Genomic DNA, 19,736 nt, shown 5'->3' with positions numbered 1-19,736 from the left:
TGTAGGGTATTTTTGTCCATTCAGGTGTTTTAACCTTCCTATGAGGTGCAGGAATCAAAAACAGAAGTGCAGAAAGGCAAAAACCAGACACATACTGTGTATCTCCAAGTCCGGTCCAAAACAACATTAAGTTTTTGTTTTCCTAATTCGAAAACCAAAAAAAAATATCCCCTACAGAAAAAATTGGAATTTGTAAAATTGGGGGTACCTTATTCTTTTTTCCTATTTAGATAAGGTTATAAAATAATATCTTGGAACTGGTTACTTTCCAAACCTCACTCCAATGGCTACTCCACTGTCTACCGTTGTGGATGTGTATTTCACAGACACCAAAAGAACAAGATTTAGCATCACCACCACCCCTTGCAGGCAAAAAACCAATAGAAAATTCTTCATACACTGTGCTACTTCAAATTCCACTCCAGAAGCTCCTCCAACACCAACTTCAGACAACAACAACAAGAAGAAAAACACTTCCCTATCCGACCAACTCGCACCCCTTGCCAACAAAACCCTATCTTCCGCCACAAGAGACCAATCCTATGCGTTATCTAAGCCAAAATCCACATGGGTCAACCCCACCAAAGCAAAACGCTCTGTGTTATCCTCTGAGAGACAAAAACGTGCCACTTACTCTTATAGTCCGCAATTGAGAGATTTGAAACGCTTTGCTCAGAAACTGAACGAGTCTGGTTCCTCTGAAGACGCATTCTTGGCTTGTTTGGAGGAGATTCCGCGCCCAATTTCAAGAGAAAACGCGTTGCTGATACTCAACACGTTGAAGCCATGGCAAAAGACCAATCTTTTTCTGAACTGGATCAGGACCCAGAACTTGCTTCCCATGGAAACCATATTCTACAATGTCACAATGAAGTCTCTGAGGTTTGGGAAGCAGTTTGGGCTGATAGAAGAGCTTGCACACCAGATGATTGATAATGGGGTTCCACTTGACAACATCACTTACTCCACCATCATTTCCTGTGCCAAGAAGTGCAACCTCTATGACAAAGCAGTGCACTGGTTTGAGAGGATGTACAAGACCAGTTTGATGCCTGATGAGGTAACTTACTCTGCTATTCTAGATGTTTATGCTAGGTTAGGCAAGGTTGAGGAAGTGATTAGTTTGTATGAGAGAGGTAGGGCTACTGGGTGGAAGCCTGACCCTATTACTTTCTCTGTATTGGGGAAGATGTTTGGGGAGGCTGGGGACTATGATGGCATTAGGTATGTGTTTCAGGAAATGGAGTCTGTTGGGGTGCAGCCTAATTTGGTTGTGTACAACACCTTGTTGGAGGCAATGGGAAAGGCCGGGAAGCCGGTGTTCGCCAGGGGGTTGTTTGAGGAAATGATTGAGTTGGGAATTGTGCCAAACGAGAAGACCCTGACGGCGGTTATTAAGATATACGGCAAGGCGAGGTGGTCGCGAGACGCATTGGAGTTGTGGCAACGGATGAAGGAGAACGGCTGGCCAATGGATTTTATCTTGTATAATACTTTGTTGAATATGTGTGCCGATGTTGGACTGGTGGAGGAAGCCGAGACTTTGTTCAGGGACATGAAGCAGTCTGCGCATTGCAAGCCGGACAGTTGGAGTTACACGGCGATGCTCAACATATATGGGAGTCAGGGAGATGTTGATAAGGCGATGAAATTGTTCAACGAGATGTGTAAGTCGGGCGTTGAACTCAACGTGATGGGGTTTACCTGTTTGATTCAGTGCTTGGGAAGGGCTACGGAGTTTGATGATTTGGTGAGAGTTTTTGGCATTTCAGTTGAGAGAGGAATTAAGCCAGATGATAGGCTGTGTGGTTGCTTGCTATCTGTTGTGTCTCTGTCTCAGGGTAGCAACGATGAGGAAAAAGTCCTCGCTTGTTTGCAGCGAGCAAACCCGAAATTGGTTGCCTTTATTCATTTGATTGAAGATGAAAAATCCAGTTTTGAGAGTGTCAAGGAAGAGTTCAAGGGTATCATGAGCAATGCAGCTGTTGAAGTGAGAAGACCCTTCTGTAACTGTTTGATTGACATATGTAGAAACAAAGATCTTCGAGAGAGAGCCCATGAGCTACTCTACTTGGGAACCTTATATGGATTATACCCAGGTTTACACAACAAAACTGACAATGAATGGTGTTTAGACGTTCGGTCATTATCGGTTGGTGCAGCTCTAACTGCGCTGGAAGAGTGGATGTGGACACTCACCAAAATCGTTAAGCGGGAGGAGACACTGCCTGAGCTATTCCTAGCCCAAACTGGTACTGGTGCTCATAAGTTTGCCCAAGGACTCAACATTTCTTTTGCCTCTCATTTGAGGAAACTAGCTGCTCCATTTAAGCAGAGTGAGGAAAAAATTGGCTGTTTTATTGCAAGTAGAGAGGATTTAGTCTCTTGGGTGCAATCAAAGTCTACTGCAGCTGCTACTGCTACATAGATGATGGTAGAAAAGGCTTAAGTGGCATTCACCTTGTACGTTATGGCTAATGATGCTTGCAACTCTATTTATCACTTGAAATGTCAAGATGTGAAGTGTTGAAGCCAGAAATGGGATGTATAATCTTCCCTTATTTCTTAAGAGTGTAAACACATCCTGAAATTTACTATTCTTTTTTTCTCTGTCTCTTCATTTTTGTCTCCCACCTTCAAGTTTGGGGAAAAAAGGCTGATCAATTGTTATGCAAATTGTTTGAGTCCCATCTCCCCTGCTAAATTGCATACCTAATAGGCTAATACTAATAAATGCTAGAAATTGAAACACTGCATATACATCCCGGTGAACAGAAAAACAATGACTAACTCAAACTAAAATAGAAGAAAATTGAATGATATTATAATTAGAATATATAGTTTTGGTAGTAAGGCTTTCATTTTTCCAATTCTCTTAATTACACATTTTTAGTTTTTTTTTCTTCTCTTTTAAATGTGTATTTCCACATACTACCCTTGCAACCAGTAAAAAATTCTCAATTATTTAAAATTACTCTCTTTATCTTTATTCATATATATTTGATTTTCCACTTAATTCTTTCATTCTGGCATGTTTTATATACCTCTCAAAATTGAATTTTAATATTTTTTTAAAAATGTGAATGGTTATAAATAATTTTATATTACAATTTAAATTATTCGTTGTAAAATTAAAATATAATTTATATTTTTAATTTTTTAGTCATAATATAATTTATATTCAAAAATCTTTATTATAAATTTTAATTATATTAACATTTATATTCTACAATTTATCTACTATACACTAGTTAACAATTAATGTTTGAACTCAACATGATTAATTTCCTAAGGGCCGTTTTCATTCTGCATTGTGTAATTACATGCAATGCGCTCGTCTGGGTTAAGAAATCAATTCAGAATAATCATTTTAATACGCAATGGTGGAAATCCACTCTCCATTACAGATCGTCATTTCTGACTAAGAACTGGTCAAGTTCAATCAATTCAATTGTATCCCCACCCATATACACCCATGTTTTGTTGGCTGAGCCAGAGAAAAAAGAAAGAAAGAAAGAAAGAAAGAAAAAACGAAAATAAACAGATAGGGTCTTGGCTATGCAAAATTTCTATCATTTTTCATCTCTAGCTGCAAAAAAAGGGGAAGAGGGAATAGAGCTGCGAATGGAAAAAGAAACAGAGGCTTTACTTTTTCCTTTTCTTTTTTAACTCCTCAACAGAATTCCCAAAGGCCCATCTGCAATGCCTGTCTTAGCTCATACCAAATTGCATTTAGCTTTCTTTAACTCTGGATAGAGCTATAGCAGTAGCCTTTTGCCAGTAAAATCTTAGATTCCTCAGTTGATCATTTTTAATGTTGTAAGATCAGGAACAACACACCCAGATCCATGAAAAATGGATCGGCTTTGAAACTTTGGCACTGGCTTCATGGCACACTTGGGTGCCAAAAAGTTATCACATGTATATAGAGCCAACATCAAGTTGAAGGTCTCATTGTCTCATGGATACTTCCCTGATGATTTCCAGATTCTCCCTTCAAGTGATATCACCATGACAGTAACATCATCGTGATACTTCCTCCGATCTCCTTGTGGGATATCTAGCAATTCATGAAAATCCATTCCTGCCACAATTCGATTCAAACATCACCACTCTAAATGCGTGTTATATAAACATAATAGTTGACATTTGACAAGCCAAAAAAATCTACTAGAAACGAAATCAGCATAACCCGTGTGGCAATTATTTTCTTGTTTTTACATTATCCCCAACCTCAGGCAAGTTGAAAAGTGAAAAACACCCCTACTAGCATCAAGCATTTCAAAAATAAGTTTTATCTCAATACAAAAATCTAACAAGCCCATACGAAAAAGCAGACAGACAGCAACCCTCCTGAATTTAAAGCTGTTACTTCAGCCTAACTCTGGAATCATATGATAAGCAGATATATAAAGGAGAATGAAAAATTGAATAAATAGTCCTTTCAGAAATTGAATTTATAAAACTCAGATTGAGGTAATAATTTAGAAGTCCACGGAAGTGATGGGATTTAAATTAAAGTAAAATATATGACTATGAGGAGCTGTCACCTTTCTAAAGAAGGAAAATGACGTAGTAGATGTTGTGCAAAAGCTACAAACTATTAAAGCCGTAATCAAGATGCTCCAGAGAAAGGAAATATAAACATAATATAGACAATCTCCAACTAAAAGACAACACATATCTCTGAGGCACATAACATTTTAGTAGAAAAGCTTGAGAACAACAGGTAATAATTAATAATTACATAACTCTCAACATCAAATCCTTCAAAATATACTCCGCAAGATGTGATGTTTTACTTAAAATTTATCATACAGTTAAAATGTGTCTTCAAAGTAGAGATAGACATGGGTTCGTGCATAAACAACCAACCAAAAGTTTAAATAATTAAAATTTAGCCGGGCATACAGGACAAGACAAAAAGCTTTTAATTCACATATGAAAATAATTACTAATTTATATTCTCTCCACTTGTATCACGCAACAAATTGCACATGTCTAACAAGACTGCAAAACAAGAAAGATACACACGATCAGAAGATTCATTTACCAGCCTTCTTAGCTGCATGGAGGAGCAGCTCTTCTATTAAATGTTGGGCTGGATCCCCTTCTGGAAATTTTTCCATGAAGCTCTCAACATGAGAAACCACTTCTTCATTGCTTAGATATTGATATAAACCATCAGATGAGAGGATCAGGAACTGATCTCTCTGGCATAATCTATGGTGACGTAGTGAAGGAGAGCAGGATATATATGGAGCAGTGCCAATATATTCATTACGAAACATCTCTAGTACTGCATCATTCCACTTCGGCTATGGAAAAAATCAGTTCATACAACCATGTCAGAATGCATTTATGTAAAAAATTTGAGAAAAATATGCAGCCCTAAACAAGATAAACCAATCAGGCTTCAAATTTTGCATGTAGATGAGCATCAGCACTTGCAGGAGTACCATAAGAAAAAAAAATGTGAGTTTGATAGCAAACAAATTATTTTTAATGCAATAATAAAAAGCAATGTTAGCATGTTCTCCTAACAAATTGGCTTTATTACTAATTAGGAGTATATTGCAAGACATAAGTCTAATTGAGTGTTGGGATTAGATTGTTTTAGAAAAATAATCCCTTTTATTTTTTGTAGCTTCCTTAGCTTAGAGAGGTTTAGAGAGAAAAAGAAAATGATCAACTCTCCTAAAAAGTAAATTCCCAACACACTATAGACGGTTGGACACTGTAGCTTTACAGTTCATAAAAGTGTTGCAGACACACTATAGATTATCTAACCTAATCTTGATCATCTATTTATAGTTGTATGGTAAATATTAGCTCCTCTCATAAGAACATGCTCTCACCTGATACACTTCCTAAGCATGCAAACACACTCTTTTGCCTAGACAAAGGATGCCACTAAGCATGATGAACGATAAATCTTCATTTGTATTAAACAAAGAATCAATGTGAAATATGATTCCAAGATGCATGAACTATAAAAGGCAGCATATTCTTCTCTCTGTGATGGAAGTAGAAAACGATTCAAAAGCACAATTAAAACATTGTATTAATAAAACAGTATTTTAAAAAATACCTGTTTCAAAAATCCAGCCCCAAATGCTCTGGTGACCTTAAGGCGACCTTTAACTCTATCATTGAGTATACACTGGGCATCATCAGGATGCTCGTTTTTAATCCTGATGACTTCCTGCACGACAATAAGCTCCACTTTTTAGACAACTCACAATCATATTACAACAAATAATCATGAAGTCAGTAATCTAACCTCTTGAAAACATCATTATTACTTAATACCGCATGTTACCAAATCTAAAACTTCTATAAAACATCCAAATGAGAGTAGAAACTAGATACAAATTCATTTCACCAAAAAAGTGAACTAATCCAAAATTAAACTTACTTCTTCAATGTTGGTGCTGTGATCAGTTGACAGCTGCAATGCCACCAACCTCTGTTGCTGAGCACTCCCAATTTGACCCAAACCCAGGGGCTCCTCAACTATGCTCTCGGCACCTCCGGACTCAACACCTCCCTTGCTTCCCAATTCAACACATGAATCAACCTCTTTCTGTTCATAGTGTGCAACAATAGCCCGACTATCTCCAACATTCATCAGATACACATCCTCATCCCTCATCAAAGCAACCAACAAACACGAACCCATCAAAGCAAGCTCCGGATTCGTGTCCAGAAGCTTATCTGTCATGTCCAAATAAGCAAGCTCAGTGAACTCAAGCGCCCGAGACAAGGCACTCAAAACCAGTCCATGATCTACTGGTCCCACTCTTCTCTTCCTCCCACAATGCTTCTCTTGATTCTCCTTCTCCTTCTCTTTCTCTTCATTCCCCAGATTCCACCCTCTCCCTCCACCCTCCTTCTGCTTCCTCAACCCGTGCTTCAGCTTCGATAGCAACAACCACCTTCTACTCACAGCACTACCAGCATTGGCATTGTTAACACTCAGCGCATCGTCGACGGAAAATGCGAACCTATCCGAACCGGAAAGGTCGAGTCCGTCCTCGGCAAGAAGCTCCCACAGCTTACGCCGTTTACTCTCCGTTCCTTCCACCACGGGATTGCTCTCTTGCGGTAACGGTTGTTGTTGTTCTTGTTCTTGTTGTTCTTCTTCGAGTTCCCAAAACAAACCCTGAAGCTCGTTATGAACGGCGCGGTAGAGGTTCCCCATCAGAAACTCCGGCGCGTCGCCGCCGTTGAAACCGTCGTAAATCCCGACGAACAACCATCCCTGCTCCTCCGACACCACCACGTGGACTCGATCCTCACCGGCCTTCCCCAACGCCCACTGAACATTGCTCTTTTCTTCCGGCAGCGGCGGCGGCTTCCCCTCGCTTTCTTTTCTTCCGGCGAAGTTCAGCACCGGCACCACCCACGGCCGCTTCTTCTCCGGCGCGTTCCGGTTGAACGCCTTCCGGAACCCCGAAATCATCTTCTTCTTCCTGTTCTTCTTACCGTAAAGTCCGGCCAGAGGCGCCGAGAAAGGAATCTCGCCGCCGCCGACGAAGTCGGCGGCGGCGGGGAGAGGACCGGAGACGGCGTTGGATTCAATAGGACCAGAGAGGAAGAAGCCGCTGACCTCGAAAGGCTCGCCGCCTCGGGGAACGGGCTGGAGCGGGAGGGCGGAAAACGACGCCGTGCTCTCGAAGCCATTTATGATATTACCCCTGGAGGAAACTCCATTCACTTCTTCATCTAAGCGAATGACTGTTGCCGGAAGGGAGCTGTTGGCGCTAACGGAGGCTCCGGAAATGGCCTTAAAACCGGTTTCGTGGAATTCGGGTCGGGTTCGGGGCTCGTGAGTCGGAGAGAAACGGAGGGAAGTGGAAGGACTGAGAAAGCGAGTGGGAGAAAGGAAGCGCGCGGAGGATCTGACGTAGCAGAAGGAGTGGCCTAGGGTTTCGTCCAATGGGTCGGTGGCGGTGAAAATAACGTCGGGTTCGTTGATCCGAGAGCACCAACAGAGGGTTGAAACTCCACTTCCCATATCTAGCTAGCATTTGACTTCAAACTGTTTCTTCTTTTTTTTTTCTCTCGCAGCAGCCCCCAATCCTAGGGAGAGGGACAACAACAACAACAACAAATAAATACTAAAAAGAAAGAGAGGGAGTGAAAGAGGGAAACAAAACAAAACTAAAAAATGAGCAGGTGGAACCAGGGGACATTGAAGAAAAAGACCAAAATAAAAATGAGACCTGGCTTCTTTTTTTCTTTCCTAGTCTTTTCAGAAATCACCAACTTTCTTTGGTTTACCAAGTTAGCGACTAATTTCATTTATTCGTAATCGTTCCTAATAAGAAAATTTTTCATATAATAAGAATTGAATATAAATTTTTTCATTCAATTGATAGTTGAGATTTCATACCACTGCTATAATCCTTTGGCATGATAACTGATTTTTTTATGTATTTTGTAATTATTATAATTATAATTTTTTTTATATTTTTTTTGCTTTTTGAGTTGAGGAGGGGAAAAGGTTTTATATGAGTTGAAAAATTGGTAATGAATGTTTTGTCCTTTGTGTGGCTTTTCCAAATGTTTTTTTTTTTTTCTGTTTGCGTCTGAAGCTGTTGGGGTCTGATATGAATTTGACGGTTACGTCTGGAAATTTTGCTGTGGGCTTATTATACAACCTGCCCCTCACACGTAGGATTCCAGCTCAACCAACCTTTGCCCTTTCTCAATCCATTCATTCATTTTTAATTAATACCAACAAGTTAATAACTCTTACTACATTAATAACAACAGTAATATTGAGTTCAGTGTTTTTAAAGTCTCCAGTGATCATGAGAAGAAAATCTCATCAAGATAAACCATCAATTTAGATTAATTAGTGATAAAGTTAATAAATATTTTATATTAATAACATCATAAAAAATAATAATAATGACAGTGTTTAAAAATTGTCAAGTTGGTGTTATTTACACTTAATAGAGGGTAGAACTCAGAAGGTGCTTTTGTTTTGAATTTCAATGTTCAAGAAAATCGAGGTTTTATTTCATTATTATATTAAGAGGAGGAGGAGTTGCATAAACTAATTAAAGTTTAAAGTGAATGAAAGAGAGCTTAGTTAGATTATGGGGTATGAAGTCTAAGCCTCGTGCCCTTAATATTTTACTTCTGGGGGTTGGGTGGGAATTTTGTCACTACACAAAAGTGAGTGTGAACTTTCAAGGTAAGATTCAAATCAGGTTTAGGCCTCTGATTAAATCAATTTTTAAACCAAACCACTTGATATCCAGTGCTTCGGTTAGGTTAACTAAACATTTGTAAGATGCAAAAATTTCTAAATCTTTAGTACCTAATTATAATGTTGCATTATTGTTTTAATTATTATATTATATATACTATTCGTTTTTTATGTTTGTAAAATACTTTATCTTTAAGTAGAAAATAAAAGTTCAAAATTAATTAAAAACTATACTATAATTTATCTTTAAGCATATTTTTAATTGCGAGATGAAAAATATTATATAAACATATTAAATCATTTTACATTTATCAATTAACTTAACGGTTAACACCGTTAAATATTTCTAATTTAATAAATTAACTGACAAAATTTAACTTTTATCTGAAATTTAACTTATATTAAATATTTTATAGCTAGAGTTTAATTCTTATATAATGTAATTGTAAAACATGTATACTATTAGTTAATTTAAAATTACATTAAATTTGATTTTTAAAGTAGCTATTATAGAAAACAACGATTTTAATATATATATATATATATATATATATATATATATATATATATATATATATATATATATATATATAATTAGATGAGAATGAAAACAAACATGTAAATTATCAATATATTTTAATTATTTTATTTATCAAGCATAATAAAAATGATTATCATGTTATTATCATCTTTATACTTTTATTTTAAGGTTTTTTTTGTGCGGAAAGTAATGTGTCTTGTGTTTCAAATCTCTCATTTTATTAGAGTACGTGTTTTGATCGAATGGAATTACGTAATTGATATTTTTTTTCTATGGAAAAAAAAAAGGTTCTTCTGTAGAGTTCCATGAATTCCATAATTAAAAAATATATAAATATTAATAGTTATTTAAAAAGGAATAACGTTCAACTTTGAAACTGGTTTATTACATACTATTAAAGTATTAAATTGACAATATTCATTCTTGATGACTAGATTGCATTTATATACATGTCGAGTTAATTACACCAAACATATTTATGAGTCCTTTTGATGACGTACGAATAATTTAATTAAGATTAAACTTTTAAATATGATCATTGCTTCTTCTTTTTTTTGTGATTTTATATTATGATAATCATTGCTATGTCAAGAAATCAAGCAGTTTTACGAAGTTCTGCAAACGTCGTGTCATTTACTCTCGGACAATCACGCAAATGCATTTACAAGTATTTTATTCTCATCCTCGGGTAGAATTGCTCGTTACTTGATTATAAATATTGTTCTATTATTATAGATTATACATATTTAAAAAACATTTGCAAATGCAAATACAAGGTTTTTTTTAGTAATGCATAGTAAAATTATTAAATAAAAAAGAATATATTTAACATAAGCATATATAATATTTTTTTCATCTAATAATTACGATAATTATTGTGAAAATATTATATAAAAATATTAAATTATTTATAAAAAAAATTCTCCTTTTTTACAGCATATAATTTTCTCCTTATTAAAAAGGCATATTGTTGATAATGGAACCAGTGAATTTTTAATTGAAAAATATCATTCCCTTGATATGCTGTTCCTTCTCAAATCTGAAGCATTGTTCTAATTCTTGTGGCTCGACCCATTTCATGTGCCAATGTTATTTAATTACATTTACCTAATTTATTATATAAGAAAGGTTCTACTATTTGGTTTGAATAAAAACAGATATATTGTCGTATATTATTGTTTGTTTTATTTTTTAAATTATAATTATAATTATATTTTGACAAATATTATTTTTATTTTACTAAAAAACTTAAGAGAATCTTTATTTTACTAATTAAAATTAACAATCGAAACGTTGATTTCAATTGAAAAAAATATCAATAATTTTGTTAATGTTATATATATCTAAATTTGACACCTAATTAATTGAATAAAGAAAATGTAGACATTATATAAGATTGATGACCGTTCTAGATGGAACCTTGCAGCACATGTTTGTAGAAAAAGCATAAAAACTAAAGGGAAAAAAAAAAACTTAGATGAGATGTCTACATCACAGGGTAGTTATGAAAAATAATTATATATGAATATGTGTACTATCTCTTTCTAGTCCTTGTGCAGTTATTTTTATACAAAAATAAAATATTTTAAAGTTTGGTGTCTATATATATAGATTGTTGGTGTAAAAATTTTACACAATCAATTAATTAGATATTATTTTTAAAATATAGTTATCATAAAAATCATCAACTTATAATGTGATTAAATAATAATATAAAATTAGTATATATTATTAATATATAATCTATTTTTTACTTTTTTAATCATATATATATATATATATATATTTCGTCAATTAATCAATGTATTTGATGATTTATTTCCTATATTTATAATAGAATAACTTGATTAAACATAAATAATATATAACTTAATTGACTTTTAAAATGTCTTAATCTTTATCATTTGATTAAAAAAAAGTGCAATATAATATGTGTGCATATCTCTTTCATATTGTAATGACAAGTTTCCGAGCAATGCCGTATCTATAATGCAACATTTAAACAAATATCTACTGATGTTGAAGTCATTGTTAGAGAGCCAATTGAATTTCTAAACATGTGAAAGGTAGACTGAATATTATTCTGACTATTTCTCCCTTGTCAATATTGCAGTCGAACATAAAATAATTTAGTTTCTCGTCATTTGAGGTGTTGAATTTAAAATAATTTGACTATTTTCTTATTTTAAATTTTTCACGACCTTGTTTTCGGACCTTGTTCATGCTTCAAACTTGCTTATGATATTAGTCTTTTATTTATATTATTATATTAAATAGAATTGTGTCCTTCATGACTTCAACTTGGCAATTAATCATGAATTGGTAGAACACGTTTTAATTTGTAGTTGTCATTGATGAAGTCTTGCCATGTCATGACTAGGGTTGTGAATTTAAAGTATTTGAAGAACATTTGCAAAAATCAACAATAAATATACTAAGTGTGTGTGTGTGTTTTTCCTGTTAAATACCCCCAAAATGAGCGTCGAAGGAGAAGCAATAATTTGTTTTTTTTTTTTAAGAAAGAAGCAATAATTTGTTATTTATCACAAAATGGAACTTTGGAACGTGTGCTCATGGAATGAAATGGTAAAATAAACATAGCCTAAGATGCAAGTTGATATGATGAACAGTTATAAACAGGTTTATATATAATTTCTGTTTAAGCATATCTAGGTGCTACAAGGCATACGTAATTTCTATTAAAAAACTTATAGCATAGAAAATAAATTGAATAAATGGTAATTTTATTTGAATATATTTGCATGGGTTTATATATAATCTGGACTGAATGATCGAATCACCAAATTAGCAATTCAACCGCAAGTACTTGAATCAGTAAACTTGATCCAGATCGAAGAAATTGGAAAAACGATATTAAAAAGTACTTAATATTTTCAATAAAACATAACAAAACTATAGTATTTAAGCATTCATAATATCACATTACAGTCAGACGGCCGGTTCAAAATATAATCGTATAAATACAGAAGATAAATCTTAAAGTGTCTTATCATTGAGTCAAAATCATTTATGAATTAATGTTCAAGAGGAGAAAAAATGGAACTGCGAATAGTTCGTATTTAATTTTACAATTTAGAATATCAGTAAAGCGAAAAGAAAAAAAAAAGTGTTTCAACTTCAAGATGATATATATACACATTCATTATTAAACACTTTATCACAAATATTATTTTTTCTATTTCCTTTTTTTAACATTATACCACATATTATCTTTTGATTTTTCTTTCTTCCTTCTTTTTTTTTTCTTTTCAATCGTCATCTAAATGTTAGGTGTCTATATAATTTATTTATTTTCAAATGGTATAAATTCAAAGTAACAAGTACTGTTGTTACTGTAGCAATGAAGTGAACAAAAACTGCATATTTTTTAAGGTTAAATTATAATTTTAATTTTAAATTCATGATTTTAGTCTTTCTATTTTTAAATTAAGATATTTAGTCCTTTATTTTTCATAATAAGCAATTTTATGTAAACAATTAGAATAAAGATAATATATATTAAAATCAATTTTAAAAAATTATGTAAATGATTTACATACTAATTTATAAAATTTAATTATAAATGGGTGAAATAAAAAAAATATATAAAATACTCACAATAAAACACATATAAAATAAAATTAAAAAGATTTATACATTAAATATTTTTTAATTTATAAATTTTGATAATTTTAAAAAAAATTAATAATTATTGAGTAATGGTACATAGAAAATGATATTAATCTAATTAATTAAACAAAGTAAGTGTATGTGATTTATATAGTCTTGTCTATGAATAATAAAGGATTATGATTTAAATTTCTATAAAGATGTTTTTTTTATTTTTTATATAAGTGTCATATGAATTATTTATATAAATTTCAGATTAACATTAATATGTCACATTAAAATTAATTTTTAGTTTTGAATGATCAATAAAAAATATTAAAATTATTTATTTTAAAAAATAAAAATTATAGGAAATCAAACTTACAATTCACTCTTCTTCTTTTTTTCATCTGGAAAGGAGTAGGTAGGTAACTCTGTTATCTCCTTCAATTTTTAAACAGTACGTAATTACGTATTATTTATATGGGCTATATGGAAAATGATTTTAAAATGAAAGTAAACTATTAAGATATTATGTATGATGTGGCACGTTATTAATTATTTGATATTAGTGGAATATTCAAGTAAATCAATGAAGTCGTAAATATTTGAGTTACTTCGAGATGTTAAAAATCAATTTATGATTATGTATAAGAAAAAGATTTATTGAAAGAGAGATACTTTTTATTTTGTAATCTTTTCAACGAGTCTAACAAATATTATTCAATTTTAAAAATAAATGAAACATTAAATTTTGTAAATTATTTTTAAACAATTGAATGCAATCAAAATGTTGTCAAATTAATTTTAAGTCACAAATTTTCAATTTATATTGAAATATGTGTTATACTGAGTCACATCAACCTGTTAAAAATTTAATTTGTGATTATGTAGAGAAAAATTTATAAGAAAAAAAATATTTTGGTAATATTTTCAATGAATCTAATTATTTTTTTAATTTTAAAATACATAAAATATTCAATAATAATTGGTAAAATTCATTTTAGTTCTTATACATATTATCTTTTTTTTATTTCTTTTAGTCATTATTCTCAAAACTTATAAGTACGAAAAGAAAATGTATACAATTAATATTCAAATGAATAATTAAATCTTTTATTTTTTTACAATGAAAATTAATTGTATAATAACTTCGTCAACTGCCCCAATACATTATAATACTTAATAGCACAGAAGAAGCAAAGGGAAAAATTGAACGGTGGTGATTGAATGAAGATCCGAGACCGAGACCATATGTATCTTGATTAGTCAAAAGTCGCACTCTTAACCCTTTTTGTCTCAATCCTAATTTGATTTCATCTTATCTTTTGTTTTTGTTTTTGTTTGGTAACGTAGTATCTTAATAATTTACTAATTATTATGGAAAGTCGTGGAGGTAGCTTTTTCCACTTGGTCAAAGAATAATCCACTTTAAAGTAATCATTATTAATTAATTCAAACAAATCTAACAATAATCAAATGTGAATCGGTACTTATTTTAGCAAACGGAGAAAGAGCTATTAAAAAACAAAAAAGAAATTAAGATGTGAAATGCCAAAGGCGCGAAATGCGGCCTGGAAGTGCATAAATTTGTTGGAAAATACGGAGATATTCAACATTCTTACCATTTTGTAGGCTAAAATATGCTTTTTTACATTATAAAATTTGTAAAATTCAGATTTTATTTTTGTAAAAGAAAATATATATTTTTCATTTTTGTAAAATTAGAATGCATTATAATCCAAAGCAAGATTTGGATAAATTTATATCTACATGTAATAATTTGTGGCGGGTATAGATGTAAAGATTAAAAATAATCATAAATTGTAAAAAAAAAACTGTCATAATTATGTTTATAAAACTTATTTTATATCTTTATTAAATCAGTTTTAAAAGTTATTTTATATATTTTTTAAATGAATTTTATAAATTATTTCATATTCTTATATCATTAAAGATCTATTTAATTTTAATTAGAAGTGCATTATAATTAAAATTAAATAAATTTTTAATCATAAAGAACACATCACGTTAGATTATCAAGAAGAGTTTTAGGAATATTTAGATCCATAATGATTTATCAAACAAATACAGTAAAGTTTGGATCCGTAGGTGATTTTCTAATCTATGTATTCTTCTTAGGATTAGTTACAAAACGAATAACGATGGAGAAAAGAAAAATTATAGGTCACGGTTCGCTATACTAAGGACCATAGTCTTCTTATAGTGTATTAACTTAATATGATTCTCATTATCCTCCAATGGGTCAACTGTGACATATGCTCGTTTAAGTTTATATCATCTAATTTAATTGTGTAAAGGGCTCACTTAATTTGATGATAAATAACTAATATAATTGTCTTATAATATTAACCCATATTAATTATTGAAATAAAAAATTTCAATAATTTCCCACTTGGACTACATATTGTAACAATTATATCAAAAAAATTTAAATGTGCATGTGTGTGCTATATTTACCTTTAGACTTTCACCTTAATAACCTTGGTTCATCTCATATATCAATAATGAACTCACTCTATCTTTCCTCACTACAACAAATGTAACTAAATCCCAATGATCACCACATAATACACTCAATGACATAGATTAATATGGATAAGTAACATGAAAATTACATGCAATTTGATCTCAGTCATGTCTATTTCCAATTGGTCCAAACTTTATTCTTTATAGAGATTAATTCAAACACAACAAAAATATTACAAACAAAACAAGCTTATAATGAAATGATAAACATCAACTTTATTTTTGCAGAAAATTCAAACAACAAAACGTTTGTAAACCGTAAGATATAGAACATAAATAAAACTCTTACTAATATCAGGAATTACACTCATACGTCATACCTTTAGTAAGTGGATCAGCTATCATAAAATGAGTTTCTATATGTTCTATACAAATATGTATTTTCTGAATTTTTTATTTAACAACCAAATATTTTATGTAAAAAAACTTTTACTTGATTGAATCTTTAATAATACCGTTAAGATATTGTCTCACTAAACACCGAATGGCTACTTAATGTTGGCGACAACAGACAAGGCAGTTACAATAATTTATCAATCATAAATTTTAGTATGATATCTCATAGCAAAATATTAACTCCTCCAACAGGGTTAAATGTGGATTCTTATGTTGAGTGATTGCTATTAAGACATTCCAAAAAAATCGAAGTCAAAATACTAAATAATCTCTAAACTTTTAGACTTTTGATATGAAAATATGTAGTTTCTTGTTCTCTTCAATTAACGCATAATGCGTTTTACTACTTTCTAGTGTTGTATACCAAAATTACTCATATATTACCTTAGGACTCCCACAAAAAATTATTTTGGGACAATAAAAAAAATAAACTTAAGCATACATGATAAATTGTAATATAACTTTTGCAACAATAAGTTATATGATGATAGTAAGATGTCATCAACATATAATACCAAAATAATAAATTTACTCACACTGAACTTTTAGCGCACACAATCATCAACCAAATTTACCTCAACACCATAAGAGATAATCTTGATGAATTTTGTAATACCGTAGACGAGAGACTTGTTTAAAAGCATAATTAGATTTCTTTAGTTTGCATATCATAGACTTTAGATCATCTTACACAAGGTTTTTTGGTTGCACCGTATAAATTATTTTATCAATGTTTTCATTTAGAAACATAATCTTTATATTTATCTATGTAAAACAATTATCAAAATGATCTACAATGTCATTATAGTTCTAAGAAATCAGAGAGAAAGTCTCTTTGAGATCAATACCTTCTTTCTTGTAAAACTTTTGACAACAAGACAATCTTTATATATCTCAAAATTACTCATTGAATCTCTTTCAACTATAGATATTTATCTACAACTTATGAGTTTCACACTTTCAAGAAATTTGATGATATCTCAAATGTCGTGTTCAACCATTAGTTTTATTATATCATTATGACATCAATCCACTAGAGAGTTAGAGCACAACATGACTTGACTAAGGTCAATTAGACATTCTCAGTCAACCTGATGTCATAGTCATGTTCTTAAAGAAATATGACATAATCATATCAAATTATATTTTTCATTTCTATAGTGGATCTTCTTAATGACACTTCTTAAGGTTATTAAGGTTGAACTTTAGGTGGTGCTTGAGAGGAAATCTTGGTGTTATCTTGTCTTTTAATAATGTTAGTAGTAACATCATTATTTAATTACCATATCTGCTTCTTGAACAATGGTATGTACAAAAGGCTTATTTATTGTCAATAATAAATTATTCTTTAAAGACAACACTCCTTATATGTCTTTTCCTTCCAAACTCAATTTCCTAAAGGAGTCTTGCACATCTCAAACATGATCTTAAAATGAGATTGTAAAACTTATTGCACATCTCGAATGAACATCCCTAAATGTGTATATGTCTAATATTGGAATTTCCCCAACTCATACCTATAGGGTAATGACTACTTTAATTGGTACCCTAAAAGGATAAAAATTGTATTCTTTAATATCTTTTTTCAAAACGACTTTGGTAGGGAAGAATTAAACTTTTTACCATATCTTTACAAGTCTAGTTTCATCATTCTGCAACTTTGTTCATGCTAGGTTTGCCTAACATTACATATTGTGAAACAATTTCACAATTATTGAAGAAAAACACACGAGGGACTCCAAACGTTGTACCTTATGTCATATATACCATAGTATTTCCTAGGGTCACATTTGACAACCTTAATTTTCTTTTTTTTTTCTTAGTTGAAGTTCAACTTCATCTTTGAAAGACTAAAAGTCTAGAGGCCAAAACTTCTCATAATTTAAATAAAGAGGAATCGTCTATGAACATAATAAAATACATTTGTTCATTCCATGAGTCCATAAGGAATAGAACACAAATATATACATGTATTAGTTCTAAGACATCCTTATTTCTTTCCGCATCTGAATTCTATTTTGTTTGCTTATTTCCCTTTTATATACTCAATATAGACTATAAGGTCTAACCAATATAAAAGATCTGGAATTTCTTAAAACACAAGCATCCATATTCTCTGGTAAGAGATATGACTTAAGAGCTTATGTTATAAAGTAACAAAATTCTCATTTAATTTTAAGTTTTGTACCACCCAAAAAATATTTGCAATAGGAATACTCAAATATCCATAAAATAACTCATAACTTGCAACATTTGAATCACACGAGAGACTAACTTTATTATTTCTAATTGAACCAAAATAACTGAATTTGTCTAAATTAGAAATAAAATTTGGTTTAATAAATAGTTCAGTATATGTCTCAACCAAATTCAAATGAAATTGAATCTTTTAAAGCAACATAAAAGTTCTCATAGCTTCAACTATAACTTTATGTCATCGCCCACATAGAAGAATATTTCATTATCACTTGGCAGATGACTCCATAGATAACATCGCATAGACATGTTTTTATGAGTAGTAGAATCAAAATCTATCTACTAACGTCCTTCGGTACAAAACTAAATAAATGTTAAAACAAACAAAAATGAGAAGTTTACTATTTTCACACACTAAATAGTGTAAATGAGACATTTTTTTATATGTCTCATCCTACAAAAGCAAAAAGAAAATTTCTTATCTTGTCCTCTTGTTTCTTCTCTAAAAAAGATTATGCAATATTTTCAACTCTCAATTGACTCCCCTTAAACTCTAAATTTTATACATGCAACTTTGGGATTTAAATAATATGAGTAATTTAAACCATAGTAGTAACAACAACAATAATTAAATAAAATAATAATAAACATATAATGCACAAATAATCTTTATGGTAAATTTCAAGACCTAAATAAGATAACGCACCATTAATCCTCAATCTTTGGATTGAAAAAGACTAACTGCAAGTGGTACTCTCAACGCATTGATCAAGTATTGGTGATAAGTCCTGTCAAACAAAGGTTATCTTTGGACACTCCAGGGCTCACATGAAAAACTTATATGATGATTACTCCAGTCAAATAATCATTATTTTTTAACATTTCATTATTCACATGAAAAATCACACTATTTATAATTGACACATGTTTACCATCGCAAATATGCAATTATTCTGTCAAATTATGTCTTCCTTTGAGTCGAGCACAATTCGCATGAATAATTTCATGCAACATCCATGTAAATTCAATCAAATCAACTTACACAACAAAGGTTACTTTGACATGTTATTTCAATTAATTTAACAAAAAAATACAAGATAATTTAATATAATAAATGAGAGGTCTTAAAATTACACAACTTTCACATATAATTTAGTTATATAAAAATATATATAATAGAACATGCAAATATTTTACAGAACAGACATCACAAAATACTTA

The 19,736-nt window shown here is 31.3% G+C and overlaps 2 protein-coding genes across 3 annotated transcripts; one reads left to right on the top strand and one right to left on the bottom strand.

Annotated features, from left to right (window-relative positions):
* Positions 1 to 247: 247 nt before the first annotated feature.
* Positions 248 to 2,620, top strand: LOC100796315 (pentatricopeptide repeat-containing protein At5g46580, chloroplastic). Of its 2 annotated transcripts, XM_006600829.4 has the most exons (2): positions 248 to 1,060; positions 1,238 to 2,620. In XM_006600829.4, the coding sequence occupies exons 1-2, from the start codon at positions 284 to 286 to the stop codon at positions 2,426 to 2,428; spliced, it is 1,968 nt and encodes a 655-aa protein (XP_006600892.1). In that variant the 5' UTR covers positions 248 to 283; the 3' UTR covers positions 2,429 to 2,620. The 2 variants fall into 2 exon arrangements, with proteins under 2 accessions (XP_006600892.1, XP_003549976.1); XM_003549928.5 differs by having other exon boundaries at positions 248 to 2,620.
* A 761-nt stretch (positions 2,621 to 3,381) lies between these two features.
* Positions 3,382 to 8,197, bottom strand: LOC100779143 (protein phosphatase 2C 29). The gene is made up of 4 exons (XM_003550894.5): positions 6,419 to 8,197; positions 6,092 to 6,205; positions 5,054 to 5,318; positions 3,382 to 4,084 (listed from the first exon to the last, which is right to left on the bottom strand). Exons 1-4 carry the CDS (start codon positions 8,018 to 8,020, stop codon positions 3,960 to 3,962), a joined length of 2,106 nt encoding a protein of 701 aa, XP_003550942.1. The 5' UTR covers positions 8,021 to 8,197; the 3' UTR covers positions 3,382 to 3,959.
* Positions 8,198 to 19,736: the final 11,539 nt, after the last annotated feature.

This window comes from Glycine max, chromosome 17 (genome assembly GCF_000004515.6).
Source record: "Glycine max cultivar Williams 82 chromosome 17, Glycine_max_v4.0, whole genome shotgun sequence".
Lineage (NCBI taxonomy): Eukaryota > Viridiplantae > Streptophyta > Magnoliopsida > Fabales > Fabaceae > Glycine > Glycine max.
Note: the sequence above shows the minus strand (reverse complement) of the source record. Positions and strands in the feature narration are given on the sequence as shown.

Bases quoted from the DNA above. Each gene is read 5' to 3' on its own strand.
- LOC100779143 (XM_003550894.5), bottom strand. From the start codon at position 8,020: ATGGGAAGTGGAGTTTCAACCCTCTGTTGGTGCTCTCGGATCAACGAA. The intron at 5,319-6,091 runs GTATTTTTTAAA...TTTTTTCCATAG, and splicing joins GGGCTGGATTTTTGAAACAG to CCGAAGTGGAATGATGCAGT. The intron at 4,085-5,053 runs GTAAATGAATCT...GAATTGTGGCAG, and splicing joins CCATGCAGCTAAGAAGGCTG to GAATGGATTTTCATGAATTG.
- LOC100796315 (XM_003549928.5), top strand. From the start codon at position 284: ATGGCTACTCCACTGTCTACCGTTGTGGATGTGTATTTCACAGACACC.